General features: G+C 39.1%; 2 protein-coding genes across 2 annotated transcripts; both read left to right on the forward strand.

Annotated features, from left to right (window-relative positions):
• Positions 1-4,028: 4,028 nt before the first annotated feature.
• Positions 4,029-5,882, forward strand: LOC311089228 (extracellular superoxide dismutase [Cu-Zn]-like). Its single transcript, XM_084123762.1, has 2 exons — positions 4,029-4,150; positions 5,100-5,882. The coding sequence occupies exon 2, from the start codon at positions 5,115-5,117 to the stop codon at positions 5,766-5,768; it is 654 nt and encodes a 217-aa protein (XP_083979888.1). The 5' UTR covers positions 4,029-4,150; positions 5,100-5,114; the 3' UTR covers positions 5,769-5,882.
• A 6,137-nt stretch (positions 5,883-12,019) lies between these two features.
• On the forward strand, positions 12,020-13,878 carry LOC311094274 (extracellular superoxide dismutase [Cu-Zn]-like). The gene is made up of 2 exons (XM_084132109.1): positions 12,020-12,141; positions 13,096-13,878. The coding sequence occupies exon 2, from the start codon at positions 13,111-13,113 to the stop codon at positions 13,762-13,764; it is 654 nt and encodes a 217-aa protein (XP_083988235.1). The 5' UTR covers positions 12,020-12,141; positions 13,096-13,110; the 3' UTR covers positions 13,765-13,878.
• The last annotated feature ends 4,166 nt before the right edge of the window (positions 13,879-18,044 follow it).

An 18,044-nucleotide genomic window follows, 5' to 3' on the forward strand; every position in this document is an offset into this window, starting at 1 on the left:
ATGACTGCAGTAGATCGGTGGTGACTAGTCTATTGAACTCTCCACTTATCTGAAACAGACACATAAGACAGCAAAGATTGAGAGAGGGAAAAGAGCGACAGAGTAGTTAGGGACAGCAAATACAGATGAAAATTATTTCACAGGCATATGTGAACCTCAAATTCATTTAAATCAGCCATGTCACTACCCATTTAAGGAAATACATAATTTCCTTGTAATTTATATTGCTGTGAATGTCTGAGTTGGCACTGGTTACCTGTCTCTCATTGAAGAGTGCAGGCCATCTGTCCCTGACTACAGAGATGAGCGGCTCGTCACCAATGATTTCCTTTCTTCGCTGAGAGAATGTTGCATTCATCAGTTCATCAAGAAGCTGCAGGTCTGGATCACGAATTTTTAAGTTCGGCTTGGGTTTGAAAAGTTTTTAAACAGTCTTTATGAATACAGCCAGGTGAGGCCTGAACTCCTCCGATGATGCCCATGAAACTTTTTGTAGTGCTGTAGTATTCTTCCCTGATGATTAGTAGAGAATGCACAAAACTTACATTTCCACTTCATTAAGGGAACATTCTTGAAATCTGTCAAGAGGAAGAAGAAGAAGAAAATTAAGAAAAAATGTATTGCACGTTCTCAATTAAGGTCAGTGTAATACTTAAAATCTAATATACCCAGTTTTATTATATAGATGGAAGGTAATATTTTAAGCACCTTTGCACTGCATTACTAATCTCTACAAAGATACAAATAAATCCAGTAACATTTTAAAAATCAAGAGAGAGAGAGCAAGACAGTTTGAAGACGGTGAGAGGGCGCGCGCGAGGCCGGGGCTCTCTCTCTCTGGAGTCGCTCGTTCTTTCAGTAATGCGCCCGGCTGTCACAAGAGCAGCAGTCAGTCATCTGTCACTTACCGATCAAAACAGGCCTTGGCGGGATTAAATTCGCTTTCGCGGCCGACCAAAAAATAAATAAATGCCTTATTAAAAACCTTATTTCATCATCTCTCTTATTAAGCCTTTTAAATTTCGCGTGATAATCAGCTCCCTGAAAACAGGTCGTGCCACAACCATTAGCAGCTATTTGCACTCGCTCCCAAATATATTTTTAGGTCGCACAGATTAAATTTCGGGAGCATATGCGACCAAATGGTCACAATTTCGAACCTTGTATTATGAATATATCATGGCATAGTTTTAACATGCTGAATGTCGTTAACTTACCGAACGCGACGCGCCGTTTGAATGCTGTAAGTTAACTTATAGCAACGTTAGAGAATTATCGACAGCCGCAGCGGAGAGAAGACGAGTTTCCATGAACTTGAATTAAGCAATGTCAATATTCGTCTCTAACGCGCAAAAATGAACCTTCAGCTGGCATGATTAAAGTACTCGCGCACAAATTCAACAACCGAGAGGTGTACAGGTAGCTGCGAGCGAGCGCCTGCCATATTAATTTTCTAGGCCGGAAAAACCCTGCAGTATTTTCGGATTGTTTAATTCATATTAAGTCCTAACCTTACACTAGACATATAGGCCTAACCCCTCAAACACGATCATCACCATGTGATTTCCACTTAGATTGCCCAGAAATTAACTGTAAGCTGTGTAATGTTTGTAAGTTAACTAACTTAGCTGGCAACGGACATTTGTTCAAAGGCAAACAATGATTTTCCGCTCCAGTAACGTTACGTTATAGCAGCTACGCGTTTACTACACACCCACCAACTAACAAAAAATACGGTATAAGCTATGAACCAAAGTTATAAATTAAATTATTTTACCATTTGGTGTTCTGGTAAAAGGTGAACTGGTGAGGGAAAACACCATGCTGTCATTAAATTCGCAGAGAACGGTCAATGTGCTGCTTACAAGAATTAAAATGTAATGTCCTTCATTTATAATTACAAATTAAAAAGAAAAACTTACCTTCCACGGATATTTTGTTTTTCAGCACGAATTCACGTAATGGCTCTGCTGGCAGCTGCGTCAACTCAAAATGGCGATAACTTCTCTCTGTGTTTCGCGGTATTTGCTCTGTATCACCCCTCCCCCAACGTAACTTACAGCCACGAGTTAAATGAACTTTACAAGCCAGACAAAAATCACAGGTAGTCAACATAATGTATAACTTTAAGTTTAATTTTAGAAAACTTATACACTTGAGTTCAATTTCTACAACTTACCATCGCAATTGGAGTTAAAGACAAGGAGTAAGTTCATATAACTTAATGGGGCTCTCATGTTTTACAGTGCACATGCATTGAGTGAACTGATGAGTATTACTCATCATAGCCCATCTATGTGCTTTTGGGTCTGTTAAATATGCTGTGGTATATGTTTGTGTGATGTGTTAATAAATCATGTGTTTTTAAGATCCATTTTTGATAAATTAGGGATGGGTCACATTACCTGAAAAAAAATTTGTCAGGAGTGCATGATCTCAAAATGTTTATTGGTATATACCTTGCAAATAACACATATCAACTGTATTCAAAATGAAATATTAAAGTCGGACCTTAAGGTTAACAAAAGTAATAAAAAGAAATAAACATCTAGGTACTGTATCTATCTAAATGACAAGTGTCCCACCTTACCTGCATTCAATCTACTAAAAGGGGATTTTAACATCGATGCCATAGAACAGGGATAGGCAACTCCGGTCCTGGAGGGCCACTGTCCTGCAGAGTTTAGCTCCAACCCTAATTAAACACACCTGAACAAGGCAATCAGTGTTTTCAGGATTACTAGATAGATACAGACAGGTGAGTTTTTATCAGGGCTGAAGCTAAACTCTGCAGGACAGTGGCCCTCCAGGACCGGAGTTGCCTATCCCTGCCATAGAAGAATCATTCCCTCAGAAATTTGTACTTCTGCCTTCAAAGACAAGTACAGTTTTTTCAGTACTTTTAACAACTTTCCTAAACTCTTAACGCACCAACACACCTGCAACACACAATTGGCAAAACAGTTTATTTCATGCTCAAAATCACACACTGTAAACTAAACTCCAACACTAATTTTCTAAATACAATAATACACTATGCCTACCAGAACACTGCAAACATGTCTCCAAATCAAATCATTTTTCAAAACACTAACATATGTAACATAGCTGTCCAACAGGAAGATTTAGTCAATCATAGCACAATGTCATAAAAACACTAACATCAGATGGAATTACAGAAACTGCATTATTGTATACGTGTCAGGTATGCCCTTATACAACAGACAGTATATTGTATTGATCATAGATTGTGTTTTGCACTGCAGTTTCTTTTGAAGCCTCTCTACATTTTTGTTTTGTTGGGTTTACTGTAGGTCTTTTGCTGCAGAAATTCAATAAAAAAAGACCCATCTCAGAGTGCTTTATAGAATGTTCGGTTACAGTATACCATATGATCATGCGATTGAAAGAACCTCAACACCTGAGTGTGTTTCCTAGATGGGAATCAGCTGTGATTTATATTATTGCATAATTGTTTCTCAGTAACAATAGGATAAAATACAGGGGATATATTTGGGTTTCAATTCACAATATAAACAGCTGTTTACCTTGACTTTAGCCTGTTAGGTTCAGAACATGGTGTTATCTGTTCTGACACACATTGTTTAAAGCATCGGTAAATTTGGCAGTAAAAATCCATTGTTTTGGTCTTGTTTGAGCTTGTGTGTAAAAGAAGTTCAAGCATTTTAAATTTGTGTTAATTGTATGCATTTTGTGTTAAAGCAACGAGAAATGTGTTAATAGTATAGGTTACATAGACGGATGTAGTGCTAACTGTGTTAAGAGTTTTGGAAAATTGTTAAAAGTATTGAAAAATCTGTCATAGCAATCGTAAAAAAAAAACTATAGCAGTACTTCTTTTAATAAACACAAAACACTGGAGAACACATTGTGCAAGACAAAGAACTGAATAAACTGAGTGCTATATTTAAACAGGCAAACAAAGGGAGCTAAATGAAACACAGGTGAACTTAATTAGTGACTAACAGACTATCATGGTTAACTTGTAGCTCAACATGAGTTCCTATAAGAGCAACCAAAAGGAACATTCTCTCAACCCCAGGTCAGGACTGCACACGGATTAAGTGTTGTAGTATTTTTGTGACTGCAATATTCAGGCTCCACACGGATTGAGGACAACTTTTCAGCTGTACGGTAGTGCACCTTTGCTGTTTTAGGCTTGTTTTGTTTTTGTTTTCTCCATTCCAATTTCTCCTTCAACTGACTTGATTTAGTACAACTAAAAAAAGTTTAGTTTAAGCAAAAGTATAGATATTATCTTTTATTTTACCTGTCCTTGTGAAAAATATCAGAATCAGAAAATCTTAACTTTTATATTTAATATTAAATAACATGTAGGCAACAACAGCTCAAATTAAGTGTACTTTTAAAGCACAACAAAAAGATTTTCAAAACATAATATACTTTAAAGTGAAACTCTTAGTTTGGCATTATTATTATTTTTTTTTTTTAAAGTGTACATGTACTTAATGTCACTCCTGCCAGCAGAAGCCCTATCATGGCCACCAGAGGGCTCTTCTCCCTAGACCTTTTCCATTTCCATGAACCTTTGCTTGGACTCATTTTAGTGTGATTGCATCCACCTGTATGTCATTGGTTTGTATCATGGGAACTTTGGCTGGCAGGTGTGACGCTTATGAAAGTATATGTATGTACACTTAAGTGGCTTTTTATAATTCATCAGTGTTATCTGCAAGTTTTATTTATTATTGTTATTGTACATTCAAGATACTACAGGTACACATCCAATACAAATAAGTTTTTTTTTTTTTTATTATTATTATTATTATTTTCACAAGGGTACATAGCAATTTAAAAATTAGACTTTTCTAGACAGCAACATGGTGTCGGCCCACATCTGGTACACATGGATTACACACGGCCCAGATGTGGGCCAGATCTGGTTGCTGTCTGGGTTCTTGTATGGTTATCCGTTGCAAACTAATCTGGTTGTGCTATTTTACCTAATGCAACTTCTATTCTCAAAGCTCCCTGCAACAAAGCTTTGACCTTTTATCAAAAATATTACGTTCTTAAACCAAATGGCATGATTTCACTGAATCCACTTTTCATTGTAGGCTTTAAAGATCAACATGGAGAAAATCATCCTAATATTCCCTCTGATATTGCTGGTGCTGCATATACAAGGAGGAGAGTTCCACACGGAGGAGTGTTTGCCTGCCGAAGCTCCACAGCCGGAAGTCGTGGAGTTCGACAACACCATCTATGCCACTTGTGAAGTAACTCCCAGCCCCAATTTGCCACGTAACCAGCCAAAGATCTTTGGGCAAATCCTCTTCAAGCAGGTCTTCCCCAATGGAGATTTAGAAGTGAAAATCAACCTCCGTGGTTTGCCTGCCATCGATCGTCAAGAGCGTGCCATGCACATCCATCAGTATGGAGACCTCAGTCAAGGCAGCATCACTGTTGGTCCTCATTATAATCCAAACGGCGTTGACCACCCTCATCATCCTGGAGACCTGGGCAACTTTGCTTCCGAGAAAGGAGTTATAAGGCAGTTCCTGACGCTTCCAGACGCCAAGCTCTTTGGGCCTTATTCCATTCTGGGACGTGCGGTGGCGGTTCATGAGAAGGAGGATGATCTGGGAATGGGTTCAGATGAGGAGAGTAAACTCAGTGGGAATGCTGGACCGATAATTGCTCTCGGTGTGATTGGTATTACTACTCCAAGTCTGTGGCAGAAGACTGAAGTGCCCCCCAAGAAACCATGTGGAGGAAGGCACTGAGAGTCAAAGATGAGGGAGTCGGATATGGTGGAAGAGCAGATTAAAATAGGATAATCATGATTTTCCTTGTGTATTCTTTGTATGTGTCCTACATTAAAGTATATTTCAGAACCTGAACATTCCCATGTTTTCTTTCTTGGTCTTTTCAGAGGCTTTTTGGCCAAAGCTTCCAATAGTAAATGCACTCTTAAAAAAAATGTAGGGTGAATGCAGGCAAAATGGGTTGTTTAGTTTGATTTACTGTGCTCAATGGGTTAACACTTTCAGAGCATGACAATGGCCTTTAATTAAAGATACACTATTTCTTTAAATGATACAATGGTTTAGGTTGATGCAATATGACACTGGAGGGTGTGGCTAGATCTCAAGGGAGGACACCTTTATTGTTCAAGGTAGACATCACCTCTGACATAAGATTTTATTTTTGAAATTATAAGGTTTCTCGCTAAATGTCAACAAATGGGTATATTATTCTGACAGTTTGTTACTACAGTTAACAGGGAATCAAAATGCAAAATGTCTTGGTTTTCTTGTAAGGTGTTTAAAGCTAGAATATGTAAGATTTTTGTAATAAAATAACCAAAAATCACTTGCAAAGTATGATATATATTTCCTGCAGTTGTGTACTTCCAGTATCCCAAAAGTTCCCAAAGATTTTTAATTTCAGAGAAATTCCCATTTTAAATCAAAGCTGCAAGCAGCATTTATCGGGGTTCAAGCATTTAAGGCCTTTAAGCACAAATGCATAAAAAGACATTAAAGACGTTTCTCAATACCGAGTACACAAAGTTTGGACTTGAGTCCTTGGTAGTTCGGACTGACAAGTTTGACTCAGGAGAACGAACTCCCGAGGACGGGAGGACGCAAGTCCGATAATTCTGCAAATGGAACAGCGGCGTACTTGATAGCGTCACTCAGCTTGCTCTGGCCACTCCGGTTATCTCTTTATAGGCTACAAATAAAACAATATGTTATAAACCACCACTTTGCCTCTTTTCATTTTCATTTAAAAAAGATCTTTAACATAATGGCCACACAAATGAGGTTCAGGCAACGCAATTGATTATCTTCACTGCATATTTACAACAACACGAAATATAAAGCACAACCCTGACTCTTTTTGTTTTCATTTTAAAAATATGATGAATAAAAAACATTATAATATTGATCATTAAAACGAACATTTAGCAAAAAGAGACAGGGTTGTGTCATATATGTATATCCTGTACAGTGAAGAGAATGAAGGCAACATGTAGGCTATTATAATAAAATATTTTATGTTTTAAATATATAAAATAAAATCACATAACCTTTTTTGCTAAATGTCAGTTTTAATGATCAATAATAGCCATTCTAAAAGTGTAAGTAGCCTAAAAGGTATAAGAAGCTATACAATAATAAAGCCAACGATTCAGTCAAACATAAGTCAGCTCTCTAGGCTACATAGTTATATAGACTAACGTTAAATAAAGCTATAACTTCACTTTGCCCTCAGCTAAAACGTTTTGCCAGGGAACAAATAATACATTAATGAGACAAATAAAATAAATAAATCGCCTGTTGGATATACACAAGACGATTTAAATCTCATGTTATACCCATAGACTGTAAAAGGTTATACCACTAGACTAGAGACATCCGAGACAGCGGCAAGTCAGCAGCAGAAGCCGAGGAAAGGCTGTTCTCGGCGGGGTACGAGCGCCGAGCGTCCGATTTCCTGGTTCTCGACAACTCCGAAAACGTCAGATCAAATTTTCAAATAGGCGCTATCTTTATAAATAAACCAAAGATTTGAGCTTTAAACAACTACATTCTCGCCTGAAATACTCTTAAAACTACATTTCGTGACACATTTATAGCAGTATTTTTAAATTACGCGGGGTTTCTCCTCTGCTATTGACGCTTGCTGGTTGGTGGTGTGAGATGCATTCTGGGATACCTGGCTTGTCAAGTCCGCACAAGTCACCTCTTGATGCATCCTCGGTAAAAGGGGCGGATCAAGAACACATCCGGGGATTTGAACTGGACTTGGCTAGATGTGAACTTTGAATTGGAACAGTACTTGGGCAGCGACTGATGACGTTTCACAAGTCCACAAGAACACAAGTACAGACAAGAACGCAAATTGAGAAACAGCTTAAGTTTTATTTGGCAACCATTTAACCACTGACGTCATACATGGAAAAGACCATTTCCAGCCAATTTAACATAGGAAAAATATGGTTTTCAAAGCTTTTTTAACAGTTATAGCGCCACCTATGGTCCGATCTCCATAAAATTGTGCATGCTTGTTTACAATGTTATTTCACATATGCTCACCAATTTTCGTTAAGTTCTGAGTTTTCGTTTAGGATTTATAGGCTTTCGAGTGAATTTTGCCACGCCCATTTTCTAAATGACCCTGTTGTAGCCGTCCAAATGTAAAAGTTCAAAAGTTTTAGCACTTTGTGCTTGAACCCCTAATAATTGCTCGTCCATGTTCACTTTCGCTCAAACATTATGGACCATGGCAAGTAGACTTTGGGACAAAAGGAGAAGATGCCACAAACTTCAACTTGACAGAGGCGTCTTGCATGTACTTTATTAGACAGCTGAGCAAATGTACATAAAACTAATCAATGTCATATAGCTCAACATGATGAAATGTTAGAATATGATCAGTATGTTATTCTAATGTTCATCTAGCTTACTGCTAGTCTCATACAGACAAACAAACGCATAGAATAATAACTTTCAACACACTCAAATGCAGTTTAGTGTGATAGTGTAGACCAAGTGAAACAGCTCTGCGTTACCTCACAAGTTTAATTCACCAAATAAACTGACTTGTTAACCCTTTTCCACCAAGGCAGTGCTGGTGCTGGTTCAGAGCTAGAGCCTAGTTTCAAATGGGTTCTTTGTTTTTCGACACCCAGAGCACCAGCTCTGAACCAGGAAAAGTGGTTCTTAAGTAGCACCAAAACATTGCTGGTCTAGAAGTAAGAACCGCTTGCGTCAGGGCCTGGGGACGGGGTTACCGTGACCAACAAGACGAACAGAAACTTGTGACCGCCATTTCTCAAATAGCAGCTAATCAAGCTAATAACAGCTTGATTGTAATCTCCGTCTATGCAAATTATGGTCTAGCTGCACGAACACGTTGGATTCGCCGTGTTTGGATGCCGATGTAGGTTCGCAAAGCCATGAGCATCAATAGTAACGCAATGACCTCCATTGTTGATGGAAGGCTTGTTCGAGATGCATCGGAGCGGCACGGACCAATCGGAGCTGCAGGAGTGTTTGGAGAGCATACGAGTCCTTGTGCTTTTGGATTGCTTTCGCCGTGCTTTGATGTCATGAGCCGATCGGTCTGCGAGAAGCCGAACCATCTCGAACAAGCCTGGTGTGTTTGTGTTTGGCGCTGCCACGCTAGCATTGCTGGGCAACATGAGATGTATACAGTGACCTTGTGGAAAGGCAAACCGGATCTTAGAGAGCTCGTCAGACGAACCAACTCCGGACTGGCAATACTGTAGCTCTGGCTCTGAACTGGCACCTGGTTCATGCTGGTGGAAAAGGGGTATTTGTGAGTATTAATTCAACACTTGCGGGTAGATCAGTAGAATGAAATGTCCTTATTCCTTTATATCCGCAGGACTCGCATGTGACTCTGATATCTGTCTCTCATTGGCAATGACGACAAGTTCCATAATTACGCTTATGCGTCATCAACCTACACCTTTGTTATTGTAAGAGGTTAGCAAGCCTGGTTAGTACCTGGATGGGAGACCTCCTGAGAAAACCAGGTTGCTGCTGGAAGAGGTGTTAGTGAGGCCAGCAGGGGGTGCTCACCCGTGGTCTATGTGGGTCCTAGCGCCCCAGTGTAGTGATCGGGACACTATACTGTCAAAGAGCACCATCCTTCCAATGAGACGTTAAACCGAGGTCCTGACTCTCTGTGGTCATTAAAAGTCCTAGGATGTCCTTCGAAAAAGAGTAGGGGTGTAACCCCGGCATCCTGGCCAAATTTGCCCCTTGGCCTCTGTCCATCACGGCCTCCTAATCATCCCCATATACTGATTGGCTTCATCACTGTCTCCTCTCCACCATTAAGCTGGTGTGTGGTGGGCGTTCTGGCCCAATATGGATGCTGCACCCCTTCCATGTAAAGCGCTTTGAGTACCCAGAAAAGCGCTATATAAATGTAACAAATTATTATTATTATTAAAATGTAGATGCAGAATATAACGCTTTAAAATGTGGACACAATTTAAGTTCATCTCCAGTGTTTAGAGACAACAGACAGAAAAAAAGTTTTACAATATGGTTACCATTTAAAATGTTCCTCTTATTGAATTTTTGTTAGCCTATTTGTTGTTGCATGTGTTGTAGTTCCATTTGTAATATGTTGTAGAGTTCATTAAGATATTTGAAATTCAAATTTCATTCAATTTCATGTCAACACAACATGTTCTAGTTGTTTTGAACTTTACACATGCATTGAGTGAACTGATGAGTATTACTCATCATAGCCCATCTATGTGCTTTTGGGTCTGTTAAATATGCTGTGGTATATGTTTGTGTGATGTGTTAATAAATCATGTGTTTTTAAGATCCATTTTTGATAAATTAGGGATGGGTCACATTACCTGAAAAAAAATTTGTCAGGAGTGCATGATCTCAAAATGTTTATTGGTATATACCTTGCAAATAACACATATCAACTGTATTCAAAATGAAATATTAAAGTCGGACCTTAAGGTTAACAAAAGTAATAAAAAGAAATAAACATCTAGGTACTGTATCTATCTAAATGACAAGTGTCCCACCTTACCTGCATTCAATCTACTAAAAGGGGATTTTAACATCGATGCCATAGAACAGGGATAGGCAACTCCGGTCCTGGAGGGCCACTGTCCTGCAGAGTTTAGCTCCAACCCTAATTAAACACACCTGAACAAGGCAATCAGTGTTTTCAGGATTACTAGATAGATACAGACAGGTGAGTTTTTATCAGGGCTGAAGCTAAACTCTGCAGGACAGTGGCCCTCCAGGACCGGAGTTGCCTATCCCTGCCATAGAAGAATCATTCCCTCAGAAATTTGTACTTCTGCCTTCAAAGACAAGTACAGTTTTTTCAGTACTTTTAACAACTTTCCTAAACTCTTAACGCACCAACACACCTGCAACACACAATTGGCAAAACAGTTTATTTCATGCTCAAAATCACACACTGTAAACTAAACTCCAACACTAATTTTCTAAATACAATAATACACTATGCCTACCAGAACACTGCAAACATGTCTCCAAATCAAATCATTTTTCAAAACACTAACATATGTAACATAGCTGTCCAACAGGAAGATTTAGTCAATCATAGCACAATGTCATAAAAACACTAACATCAGATGGAATTACAGAAACTGCATTATTGTATACGTGTCAGGTATGCCCTTATACAACAGACAGTATATTGTATTGATCATAGATTGTGTTTTGCACTGCAGTTTCTTTTGAAGCCTCTCTACATTTTTGTTTTGTTGGGTTTACTGTAGGTCTTTTGCTGCAGAAATTCAATAAAAAAAGACCCATCTCAGAGTGCTTTATAGAATGTTCGGTTACAGTATACCATATGATCATGCGATTGAAAGAACCTCAACACCTGAGTGTGTTTCCTAGATGGGAATCAGCTGTGATTTATATTATTGCATAATTGTTTCTCAGTAACAATAGGATAAAATACAGGGGATATATTTGGGTTTCAATTCACAATATAAACAGCTGTTTACCTTGACTTTAGCCTGTTAGGTTCAGAACATGGTGTTATCTGTTCTGACACACATTGTTTAAAGCATCGGTAAATTTGGCAGTAAAAATCCATTGTTTTGGTCTTGTTTGAGCTTGTGTGTAAAAGAAGTTCAAGCATTTTAAATTTGTGTTAATTGTATGCATTTTGTGTTAAAGCAACGAGAAATGTGTTAATAGTATAGGTTACATAGACGGATGTAGTGCTAACTGTGTTAAGAGTTTTGGAAAATTGTTAAAAGTATTGAAAAATCTGTCATAGCAATCGTAAAAAAAAAACTATAGCAGTACTTCTTTTAATAAACACAAAACACTGGAGAACACATTGTGCAAGACAAAGAACTGAATAAACTGAGTGCTATATTTAAACAGGCAAACAAAGGGAGCTAAATGAAACACAGGTGAACTTAATTAGTGACTAACAGACTATCATGGTTAACTTGTAGCTCAACATGAGTTCCTATAAGAGCAACCAAAAGGAACATTCTCTCAACCCCAGGTCAGGACTGCACACGGATTAAGTGTTGTAGTATTTTTGTGACTGCAATATTCAGGCTCCACACGGATTGAGGACAACTTTTCAGCTGTACGGTAGTGCACCTTTGCTGTTTTAGGCTTGTTTTGTTTTTGTTTTCTCCATTCCAATTTCTCCTTCAACTGACTTGATTTAGTACAACTAAAAAAAGTTTAGTTTAAGCAAAAGTATAGATATTATCTTTTATTTTACCTGTCCTTGTGAAAAATATCAGAATCAGAAAATCTTAACTTTTATATTTAATATTAAATAACATGTAGGCAACAACAGCTCAAATTAAGTGTACTTTTAAAGCACAACAAAAAGATTTTCAAAACATAATATACTTTAAAGTGAAACTCTTAGTTTGGCATTATTATTATTATTTTTTTTTTTTAAAGTGTACATGTACTTAATGTCACTCCTGCCAGCAGAAGCCCTATCATGGCCACCAGAGGGCACTTCTCCCTAGACCTTTTCCATTTCCATGAACCTTTGCCTGGACTCATTTTAGTGTGATTGCATCCACCTGTATGTCATTGGTTTGTATCATGGGAACTTTGGCTGGCAGGTGTGACGCTTATGAAAGTATATGTATGTACACTTAAGTGGCTTTTTATAATTCATCAGTGTTATCTGCAAGTTTTATTTATTATTGTTATTGTACATTCAAGATACTACAGGTACACATCCAATACAAATAAGTTTTTTTTTTTTTAATTATTATTATTATTATTATTTTCACAAGGGTACATAGCAATTTAAAAATTAGACTTTTCTAGACAGCAACATGGTGTCGGCCCACATCTGGTACACATGGATTACACACGGCCCAGATGTGGGCCAGATCTGGTTGCTGTCTGGGTTCTTGTATGGTTATCCGTTGCAAACTAATCTGGTTGTGCTATTTTACCTAATGCAACTTCTATTCTCAAAGCTCCCTGCAACAAAGCTTTGACCTTTTATCAAAAATATTACGTTCTTAAACCAATGGCATGATTTCACTGAATCCACTTTTCATTGTAGGCTTTAAAGATCAACATGGAGAAAATCATCCTAATATTCCCTCTGATATTGCTGGTGCTGCATATACAAGGAGGAGAGTTCCACACGGAGGAGTGTTTGCCTGCCGAAGCTCCACAGCCGGAAGTCGTGGAGTTCGACAACACCATCTATGCCACTTGTGAAGTAACTCCCAGCCCCAATTTGCCACGTAACCAGCCAAAGATCTTTGGGCAAATCCTCTTCAAGCAGGTCTTCCCCAATGGAGATTTAGAAGTGAAAATCAACCTCCGTGGTTTGCCTGCCATCGATCGTCAAGAGCGTGCCATGCACATCCATCAGTATGGAGACCTCAGTCAAGGCAGCATCACTGTTGGTCCTCATTATAATCCAAACGGCGTTGACCACCCTCATCATCCTGGAGACCTGGGCAACTTTGCTTCCGAGAAAGGAGTTATAAGGCAGTTCCTGACGCTTCCAGACGCCAAGCTCTTTGGGCCTTATTCCATTCTGGGACGTGCGGTGGCGGTTCATGAGAAGGAGGATGATCTGGGAATGGGTTCAGATGAGGAGAGTAAACTCAGTGGGAATGCTGGACCGATAATTGCTCTCGGTGTGATTGGTATTACTACTCCAAGTCTGTGGCAGAAGACTGAAGTGCCCCCCAAGAAACCATGTGGAGGAAGGCACTGAGAGTCAAAGATGAGGGAGTCGGATATGGTGGAAGAGCAGATTAAAATAGGATAATCATGATTTTCCTTGTGTATTCTTTGTATGTGTCCTACATTAAAGTATATTTCAGAACCTGAACATTCCCATGTTTTCTTTCTTGGTCTTTTCAGAGGCTTTTTGGCCAAAGCTTCCAATAGTAAATGCACTCTTAAAAAAAATGTAGGGTGAATGCAGGCAAAATGGGTTGTTTAGTTTGATTTACTGTGCTCAATGGGTTAACACTTTCAGAGCATGACAATGGCCTTTAATTAAAGATACACTATTTCTTTAAATGATACAATGGTTTAGGTTGATGCAATATGACACTGGAGGGTGTGGCTAGATCTCAAGGGAGGACACCTTTATTGTTCAAGGTAGACATCACCTCTGACATAAGATTTTATTTTTGAAATTATAAGGTTTCTCGCTAAATGTCAACAAATGGGTATATTATTCTGACAGTTTGTTACTACAGTTAACAGGGAATCAAAATGCAAAATGTCTTGGTTTTCTTGTAAGGTGTTTAAAGCTAGAATATGTAAGATTTTTGTAATAAAATAACCAAAAATCACTTGCAAAGTATGATATATATTTCCTGCAGTTGTGTACTTCCAGTATCCCAAAAGTTCCCAAAGATTTTTAATTTCAGAGAAATTCCCATTTTAAATCAAAGCTGCAAGCAGCATTTATCGGGGTTCAAGCATTTAAGGCCTTTAAGCACAAATGCATAAAAAGACATTAAAGACGTTTCTCAATACCGAGTACACAAAGTTTGGACTTGAGTCCTTGGTAGTTCGGACTGACAAGTTTGACTCAGGAGAACGAACTCCCGAGGACGGGAGGACGCAAGTCCGATAATTCTGCAAATGGAACAGCGGCGTACTTGATAGCGTCACTCAGCTTGCTCTGGCCACTCCGGTTATCTCTTTATAGGCTACAAATAAAACAATATGTTATAAACCACCACTTTGCCTCTTTTCATTTTCATTTAAAAAAGATCTTTAACATAATGGCCACACAAATGAGGTTCAGGCAACGCAATTGATTATCTTCACTGCATATTTACAACAACACGAAATATAAAGCACAACCCTGACTCTTTTTGTTTTCATTTTAAAAATATGATGAATAAAAAACATTATAATATTGATCATTAAAACGAACATTTAGCAAAAAGAGACAGGGTTGTGTCATATATGTATATCCTGTACAGTGAAGAGAATGAAGGCAACATGTAGGCTATTATAATAAAATATTTTATGTTTTAAATATATAAAATAAAATCACATAACCTTTTTTGCTAAATGTCAGTTTTAATGATCAATAATAGCCATTCTAAAAGTGTAAGTAGCCTAAAAGGTATAAGAAGCTATACAATAATAAAGCCAACGATTCAGTCAAACATAAGTCAGCTCTCTAGGCTACATAGTTATATAGACTAACGTTAAATAAAGCTATAACTTCACTTTGCCCTCAGCTAAAACGTTTTGCCAGGGAACAAATAATACATTAATGAGACAAATAAAATAAATAAATCGCCTGTTGGATATACACAAGACGATTTAAATCTCATGTTATACCCATAGACTGTAAAAGGTTATACCACTAGACTAGAGACATCCGAGACAGCGGCAAGTCAGCAGCAGAAGCCGAGGAAAGGCTGTTCTCGGCGGGGTACGAGCGCCGAGCGTCCGATTTCCTGGTTCTCGACAACTCCGAAAACGTCAGATCAAATTTTCAAATAGGCGCTATCTTTATAAATAAACCAAAGATTTGAGCTTTAAACAACTACATTCTCGCCTGAAATACTCTTAAAACTACATTTCGTGACACATTTATAGCAGTATTTTTAAATTACGCGGGGTTTCTCCTCTGCTATTGACGCTTGCTGGTTGGTGGTGTGAGATGCATTCTGGGATACCTGGCTTGTCAAGTCCGCACAAGTCACCTCTTGATGCATCCTCGGTAAAAGGGGCGGATCAAGAACACATCCGGGGATTTGAACTGGACTTGGCTAGATGTGAACTTTGAATTGGAACAGTACTTGGGCAGCGACTGATGACGTTTCACAAGTCCACAAGAACACAAGTACAGACAAGAACGCAAATTGAGAAACAGCTTAAGTTTTATTTGGCAACCATTTAACCACTGACGTCATACATGGAAAAGACCATTTCCAGCCAATTTAACATAGGAAAAATATGGTTTTCAAAGCTTTTTTAACAGTTATAGCGCCACCTATGGTCCGATCTCCATAAAATTGTGCATGCTTGTTTACAATGTTATTTCACATATGCTCACCAATTTTCGTTAAGTTCTGAGTTTTCGTTTAGGATTTATAGGCTTTCGAGTGAATTTTGCCACGCCCATTTTCTAAATGACCCTGTTGTAGCCGTCCAAATGTAAAAGTTCAAAAGTTTTAGCACTTTGTGCTTGAACCCCTAATAATTGCTCGTCCATGTTCACTTTCGCTCAAACATTATGGACCATGGCAAGTAGACTTTGGGACAAAAGGAGAAGATGCCACAAACTTCAACTTGACAGAGGCGTCTTGCATGTACTTTATTAGACAGCTGAGCAAATGTACATAAAACTAATCAATGTCATATAGCTCAACATGATGAAATGTTAGAATATGATCAGTATGTTATTCTAATGTTCATCTAGCTTACTGCTAGTCTCATACAGACAAACAAACGCATAGAATAATAACTTTCAACACACTCAAATGCAGTTTAGTGTGATAGTGTAGACCAAGTGAAACAGCTCTGCGTTACCTCACAAGTTTAATTCACCAAATAAACTGACTTGTTAACCCTTTTCCACCAAGGCAGTGCTGGTGCTGGTTCAGAGCTAGAGCCTAGTTTCAAATGGGTTCTTTGTTTTTCGACACCCAGAGCACCAGCTCTGAACCAGGAAAAGTGGTTCTTAAGTAGCACCAAAACATTGCTGGTCTAGAAGTAAGAACCGCTTGCGTCAGGGCCTGGGGACGGGGTTACCGTGACCAACAAGACGAACAGAAACTTGTGACCGCCATTTCTCAAATAGCAGCTAATCAAGCTAATAACAGCTTGATTGTAATCTCCGTCTATGCAAATTATGGTCTAGCTGCACGAACACGTTGGATTCGCCGTGTTTGGATGCCGATGTAGGTTCGCAAAGCCATGAGCATCAATAGTAACGCAATGACCTCCATTGTTGATGGAAGGCTTGTTCGAGATGCATCGGAGCGGCACGGACCAATCGGAGCTGCAGGAGTGTTTGGAGAGCATACGAGTCCTTGTGCTTTTGGATTGCTTTCGCCGTGCTTTGATGTCATGAGCCGATCGGTCTGCGAGAAGCCGAACCATCTCGAACAAGCCTGGTGTGTTTGTGTTTGGCGCTGCCACGCTAGCATTGCTGGGCAACATGAGATGTATACAGTGACCTTGTGGAAAGGCAAACCGGATCTTAGAGAGCTCGTCAGACGAACCAACTCCGGACTGGCAATACTGTAGCTCTGGCTCTGAACTGGCACCTGGTTCATGCTGGTGGAAAAGGGGTATTTGTGAGTATTAATTCAACACTTGCGGGTAGATCAGTAGAATGAAATGTCCTTATTCCTTTATATCCGCAGGACTCGCATGTGACTCTGATATCTGTCTCTCATTGGCAATGACGACAAGTTCCATAATTACGCTTATGCGTCATCAACCTACACCTTTGTTATTGTAAGAGGTTAGCAAGCCTGGTTAGTACCTGGATGGGAGACCTCCTGAGAAAACCAGGTTGCTGCTGGAAGAGGTGTTAGTGAGGCCAGCAGGGGGTGCTCACCCGTGGTCTATGTGGGTCCTAGCGCCCCAGTGTAGTGATCGGGACACTATACTGTCAAAGAGCACCATCCTTCCAATGAGACGTTAAACCGAGGTCCTGACTCTCTGTGGTCATTAAAAGTCCTAGGATGTCCTTCGAAAAAGAGTAGGGGTGTAACCCCGGCATCCTGGCCAAATTTGCCCCTTGGCCTCTGTCCATCACGGCCTCCTAATCATCCCCATATACTGATTGGCTTCATCACTGTCTCCTCTCCACCATTAAGCTGGTGTGTGGTGGGCGTTCTGGCCCAATATGGATGCTGCACCCCTTCCATGTAAAGCGCTTTGAGTACCCAGAAAAGCGCTATATAAATGTAACAAATTATTATTATTATTAAAATGTAGATGCAGAATATAACGCTTTAAAATGTGGACACAATTTAAGTTCATCTCCAGTGTTTAGAGACAACA

Source organism: Abramis brama (genome assembly GCF_963993115.1).
Source record: "Abramis brama genome assembly, chromosome: 1".
Classification (NCBI taxonomy): Eukaryota; Metazoa; Chordata; class Actinopteri; order Cypriniformes; family Leuciscidae; genus Abramis; species Abramis brama.

Bases quoted from the DNA above. Each gene is read 5' to 3' on its own strand.
- LOC311089228 (XM_084123762.1), top strand. From the start codon at position 5,115: ATGGAGAAAATCATCCTAATATTCCCTCTGATATTGCTGGTGCTGCAT.
- LOC311094274 (XM_084132109.1), top strand. From the start codon at position 13,111: ATGGAGAAAATCATCCTAATATTCCCTCTGATATTGCTGGTGCTGCAT.